The 6,000-nt window shown below is 39.6% G+C and overlaps 1 protein-coding gene across 1 annotated transcript in view; it reads right to left on the bottom strand.

The window, feature by feature from the left end:
* Window positions 1-645: 645 nt before the first annotated feature.
* LOC119316811 overlaps window positions 646-6,000 on the bottom strand; it is a 94,400-nt gene continuing 89,045 nt past the window's right edge. The window contains exons 54-65 of the mRNA XM_037591201.1: window positions 5,393-5,548; window positions 5,107-5,291; window positions 4,502-5,035; window positions 4,217-4,394; window positions 3,836-3,978; window positions 3,633-3,759; window positions 3,259-3,480; window positions 2,804-3,160; window positions 2,539-2,697; window positions 2,182-2,463; window positions 1,816-1,994; window positions 646-1,103 (exon numbers count right to left, since the gene is read on the bottom strand). Coding sequence (XP_037447098.1) covers window positions 1,911-1,994; window positions 2,182-2,463; window positions 2,539-2,697; window positions 2,804-3,160; window positions 3,259-3,480; window positions 3,633-3,759; window positions 3,836-3,978; window positions 4,217-4,394; window positions 4,502-5,035; window positions 5,107-5,291; window positions 5,393-5,548 — 2,427 coding nt within the window. The 3' untranslated portion in view covers window positions 646-1,103; window positions 1,816-1,910. The remainder of the gene's footprint in view (window positions 1,104-1,815; window positions 1,995-2,181; window positions 2,464-2,538; window positions 2,698-2,803; window positions 3,161-3,258; window positions 3,481-3,632; window positions 3,760-3,835; window positions 3,979-4,216; window positions 4,395-4,501; window positions 5,036-5,106; window positions 5,292-5,392; window positions 5,549-6,000) is intronic.

The following is a 6,000-nucleotide window of genomic DNA, read 5'->3' as shown; positions in this document are numbered from 1 at the left end:
GATGTTCATTCCCTTCTTGAAGGCGTCGCTGCAGTCCTCATTGCACATCGTGTTGCTCCAGGGAAAACCCTGATCCTTAGTTCGAGCGTTGACAGCACTCTGGCGTCATATCCTTCCCAAGCCCATGAGTTATCGTCGGCAACTTCATCTCTTTACAATGGCATGTTCATGATTAAGGACCCCAATAGCTCTTGTAGTGGTAGGGGCGGGGTTGTTGCTACGCTCAGCGCCAGTGTATCCACCTTGGGTGTGTGCATGTGTTGGAATGGCATAAGTTTGTACTAAGTTGTTGATGGTTGCTGGTTGGGTGTGTGCATGTGTTGGAATGGCATAAGTTTGTATTGAGTTGTTGATGGTTGCTGGTTTATATATAAAGCGGGCAAAAGCCTTTTTAACAAAACATATTTCATGTATCCTATTACATGACGGGCTCACATGCACCAGCCAAATGAATGAACCATATTTCATGTATGGTGCGTTCGAGTTTGCTAAGAAATTCATTGTAATGGTTTGCTTACCTTTTAAATAAACTACGTCTGTTAAAATTTATTTCATATAAATTATGCTAGTTGAAATTTATTTCATATAGTTTGCTCGGCTTCTTTGTTGCTTATTCATAGTCATGTAGGGAACCAAACACCTCCATGGGTCATTCGTAAAACATAACTGTTCATAGGTTATAGGTTACTTGTCTTCACGGCTACAACTGATTTTTGCGCAAAGGGCATAAAGGGTCATCTAGTTCTGCTTAAAGAAAATGCTCTGGCTTCACATCACAAAAAGGCTATGTACATGTAATCAATAAGAGCCACCACCAGCTATCCTGACATCCTAACATATACCTGTAAACAAGTTGTTTTTTCCATATTTTCTTCTTGAGCCTCGAGCATCCAATGGAGTAGAAATCAAACTAGTAAGAAAAAGGCTTTCCGTTTTTCTAGCCGGAGTGGACAGGTTCTCCTTTGCCAGTAGTACCCACCTGTAGGTAAGAGCCGTAGCTGTGGAAGGAAATCACCACTTAAATCGAGCAAGAAATGATATCTTATTTTACTTTAGCGACTTCAATCCATTAGCAACTACGCGGGCTGCAAGCCAACTAATACCTGCAAAACATAAGCTCAATATGAATCATACTACATTATCTGATGCCAACACCAATCGAAACAAACGATTCCTCAAAGAAAAAATGTCACAGCTACATTCTAGATTTTGAGGAGCCTTCAAACTTAATTATGTGGCAGTGCTGTCAGGAAGATGATACCAGACAAAGAATTATAGTCGTCTGGATTAACATTACACCACAAGAAAAGGAAATAAGGAGATGCTCCCAAGTTGGACTAAAGCTGCGACGATTAATACGGATCGGAGGGAGTAGTATATTTAAGACTAAAACTTCTATGATTTCTCAGTGCTTGCAAGCACATATATACCATATGATAGATCTGTTAGGGAAATAGCAACTTGTATTTCCTGGGGGCAATGGCCAAAGACTATATACCCCCAGGATATTACATGTACAGGTGGTAAATATGCAGGAAACCCCTCATACTACGGGGAACTATACAGGCTATACATGGAACATAATATAACTCTAGCAAGATCCACTTATACCAGTTGTCAGGGAAGAAGTTTTCAGAACTCAAGCTGAATATGCCTTTTAGCTCCAGTTTTAAAATTATAACACTCAAAGCTCATGATAGAGAAACAACGGGGCTACAAGGTCAATTAATCATTTAGCAATCCAAATTTTACTCAAACAAGCTTGATTTTACTCAAATGATGGTGTGCAACACAAGAGCAGTTAAGTGTCAATACCTTTGCTTTAGCAGGTATGGGTACTCAAACGCAGCCCATCTGGAACATCACAAGTGTATATAATGTTTCTTGACCTTTTGCATGATCAATATCATCTATGCAAATGATAAATCTTGAACAGTGTGACGGTTGGTATTGCGAGGGGCATATGGCTTTGGTACCTTCCATCTCAGTAATTCCTAAAGAAAGTTGACAGAAATCGTTCAGCTTTGGTCCAAATTTAACTAAATTAAATCGGGCAATGTTAAGCACACTCCACAGAAAGTTTGGTATTAACATGAAGTTTAACCATTTTCTATTTAGTCTGGAACTAGGCATGCTGTGTGATTACGTGTACATGTCATTTGTATTTAAGATTTTGTGTACCTTGATTGCATTTGGGCCATAGGTTCTATAGACTTTATCAATTGCTGAGTAAATGATAGTCGCTTGATCAGAACCACGATTACACTTGATCAAATGAACAGCTTCCCTCGAATTCGCAGGCTTAGCCTTCAAATACAAAATAAGCTTTGAAGGCAAGGATCCAGGAGCATCTTTTTTCCCATGAGTAGTCTCCAATGTGACAAGATCATCCCATAATACATCCCAGATTACCGAGCATGGATCCTTTGCAGGATTGAACTTTCTCTGGGTCATCATCGGTACCTGAAACCAAACATATAATGATTTTGACTGAATAATTGTTAAACATAGTGTAACTGGAGTGTAAACCCGTCTCACCTGAAGTAACGATACTCTTCTGTGCGTAACTAAGAGAATTTTCCCCTTGGGAAGTATGAAATGGTCCTCATAAGCATCAGTAGATGCAAACTTTCCTCGCACTTTAAAAAGGTCAACTTGGCCAAGAAACGTACCAGATTCAGCTAACTGCAAGACAGCCTTCATAATCCCACACACACACACACAAACAAAAAAAAGGAAAATATATCATTCAGAAAATGCTATTCAAATACATCAAGGCCTGTATAGAGAGACAACTAATTACCTGGCCAGCTGCTTTATACTCGTCATAAGGATAGATCAAGCTATCACCACCAATTGCTCGGGGGAGACGTCTACGCAGCAACTGCTCCTCAGCCATTATAGCTGATGATATTTTCAATTTTACAGCATTTGCACCTTCAGTGGTTTTCGACAGAAGATCAAGAACTCCACTCACTGGCTGAGCAGCTGCACCAATTAAGCCTTTTCCAACTCCCTGTACAAAGCCCTCAACACCAGAAGATTTTGCACCCTCGATGGGCTTTGTCAATATGCCCGTGACACCTCTGAAGATTCCCTTCGCGAGAGCCCCACCTCCATCTCGTATGACATCACCAAAATCTTCGACGCCTTTGCTATCCTGGAGAAAACACAGCAGCAGCATTGCAATTTGTTTTAGGTACAACTCGCACCAGTTTTGTCACACGCATATGAACATAGGAACAATCATTGATGTACCTGTCTCATCCGGCCCTGAATGAATTTCTTGTCCATGGACAGTGCTGCTATACCCTTGCTCATGTTACTCAAAGCACTACTGGCATTGCCAAGAATATCAACACCAGAAAGTAGTTGAAGAGGTTGGCTAAGAAGATCTTTTTGGATGTTAGATATAGCAGAGTTCATTAGTGCACTTTGTCGCATGCACAACTCCTCACGGTACCTTTGAGCTATACGGACCTTGTACATTTAAGAAAAAAGATTAGCAATAGAAAATAATTAACTACAGAAGCATAAACATTGCCAGTTTGTAGAACTAGAGAAAAGTTAATGAATTATGAGTATTGCATGAAAGATGAAGATACAGATAAAAAATTAAAACCCTGCCCTACCGGCATGTGTTCCATGTTCCCCAATGCAGTCATCAAGGATGACCAGAACCCAAGAACTCCTCTTGGCCTTTGGGTTGGGGACATTGCCATTGATACTCTAAAGCGGACTTCAGAGATATTCAGAAGCCTATAAAAGAAGATTCAGTATCAACAGCAGGGAAGAAAAAAAAGGAAAAACTATTAAGATGCGGCAAATTGCATACCCTATTTTCAGAATAGGATCAATTGAAACAGCTGAAGGCTGAGAGGTAGATATCCTATCAATTTTAAGGTGTTGAACCATCTCGTGGAGGCGCCAAATAATCGGCTCATGGATGTTAACAAAAAACACACAATTCTCAGGAACCTGAAAACATACACAGCTGTTACTGGAAAAGAATATTGAGGACATCATAATATCTACATGATCACTCGGGTATAGCACAATAACTATCCAGAATGCAGCAGTCAAGATTACAGGGGAAAAAAACTAAATCTCTACTAGATAGTACAAGCTATGACAAGCCTGTAAAATTATAACTAAAATAGCTGTGGGAATCCAAAGACCATTTCCTGATAAACCATGTTAAAACAAATCAGCTCACCTGCACACCAATATATGGATAAACACAAAAATCTAGAGAATTATTGGTCTGCATCGTCATAGAGAACTTGAGCACATGGTCTGATTGATTGTCCATCTTCTGAGGACAAAAGAGGACAGGCATTGAAACAAAAGGCAATTGATTGTCCACTTGAATCCAGTGCATTCGCACTTTAAACCTACCATTGAAAGAGTACTTAAAACATCTAATCATAGAGGAATGTGAGAAAACGAGAAAAATAGCAGTGAGAAAGTAATAAAGCAAAAGGCCGACAGTAGATCATACCTATTGATTCCAGAACCCATTCCAGATGAGTAAGCAAGTAATAATTGCTGCACTGAGAGGTAAAGAACTTCCTCAGGCATATGGTCAATTATGGATATGCCCAGCTCTGTTAGTTCCAAAGTAACATGAAATTCACTATCAAGATCTTGAGATGACTGCCCACAGTCGACCTCTGATGGCTGAAAGATTGGTGATAATAGTCTTTCAGTTATCTGTCCTCGAGTTCTATTCTCTGGCAACCAATCACTAATTTGTGTAACATGCAATTTGCCTTCCTTGACAACAGTGATACGTAAGGCCTTCTTAAGCCCACTTGAGGTAGCTAGTGGCTGGTGATCCATGATGGCATCAATATCATATGTCATAGAGCTCGTAGCATCAGTTCCATCTACCAATACCTCCAACAGACGCCTTCTGCCAAGATCCTCCCAGAAGAAGGAAGCTGATGAATTTGGAGGTAGACTACGCCAAGCATAATCATCACCACCAACTTGACGAAATCGTACAGGCAAGAACATGGAGCGATTCTCCACCCTGTGTACGTGATTTTTAATTTGTTTATCAAGTGTAAGAGATATTGACATAAATATGACAAGTAGCTGTACCTGTACGGGCTGGACCAGCAAGCAAGTTGAAATACAACTTCATAACGTGAACTTTTTGTTCCACTTCTAACATTTACCCTCACAAAAACTTGATCATTTCCTGTAACACTATTCATGAGCACACACATAACTCCATTAGCATCAATGCTAAATGGTGTACTCCATTTGTATCCCTCCATCCGCAACTGCAAGAATACAAAATGGAGAAAGGTAAAGAAAACAAATAACTTAAGAAACTAAACATTAGCACGAAGTATGTAAAAGGTACCAGTTCAAAGTTAATAACCTTTAAAAATTCGTTTCCAAATTCTGAACGCCATTGGAACACTTTTGGAGGATCAGTTGGATGTAAATGCTCCTCAACCTCACTATGATACTCTGATAAAATAATACTTCTCCCAGTTCTATTAATAAAAAGTGCACGCGGAAGAAAATTCACTACCTGCATTAGTAGAACATTTTTCTAAATTCTTTACTTAAATCATACTGTGAGATATTATTCAAGAGAAAAAGAAAAGGCATACAGTGGCATACATACATAGCATTGCCTCAAAAGATTCCTCTTAATGTTAAAGCACAATTGACCGAACATAGAAATAAAATTGGATAATTAACAGGAATGCCAATACTGCAGGCATGTGTAACACTCAAACACTGGTCATGGAAGGCAAAGGTCATCCAAGTAGCATGTTTTCAGGCCGGAGTATACACTTGCCATGCAGGACGAAAGTATCTTGATAATGATGGTATCTGAACCAAAAAACATGCACCAGCACAAGTCTCCCGGCCTAAACTACATGATCCAGAGTTAAGCTCTGTGTAAGCAGTAGCACTTCATCATAGAGAAGGGGCAGCTGATTCCATATCACAATAACATTCTATTAGAAACAAGTA

The sequence above is a fragment of the Triticum dicoccoides genome, chromosome 6A (assembly GCF_002162155.2).
Source record: "Triticum dicoccoides isolate Atlit2015 ecotype Zavitan chromosome 6A, WEW_v2.0, whole genome shotgun sequence".
Taxonomy (NCBI): Eukaryota; Viridiplantae; Streptophyta; class Magnoliopsida; order Poales; family Poaceae; genus Triticum; species Triticum dicoccoides.
Note: the sequence above shows the minus strand (reverse complement) of the source record. Positions and strands in the feature narration are given on the sequence as shown.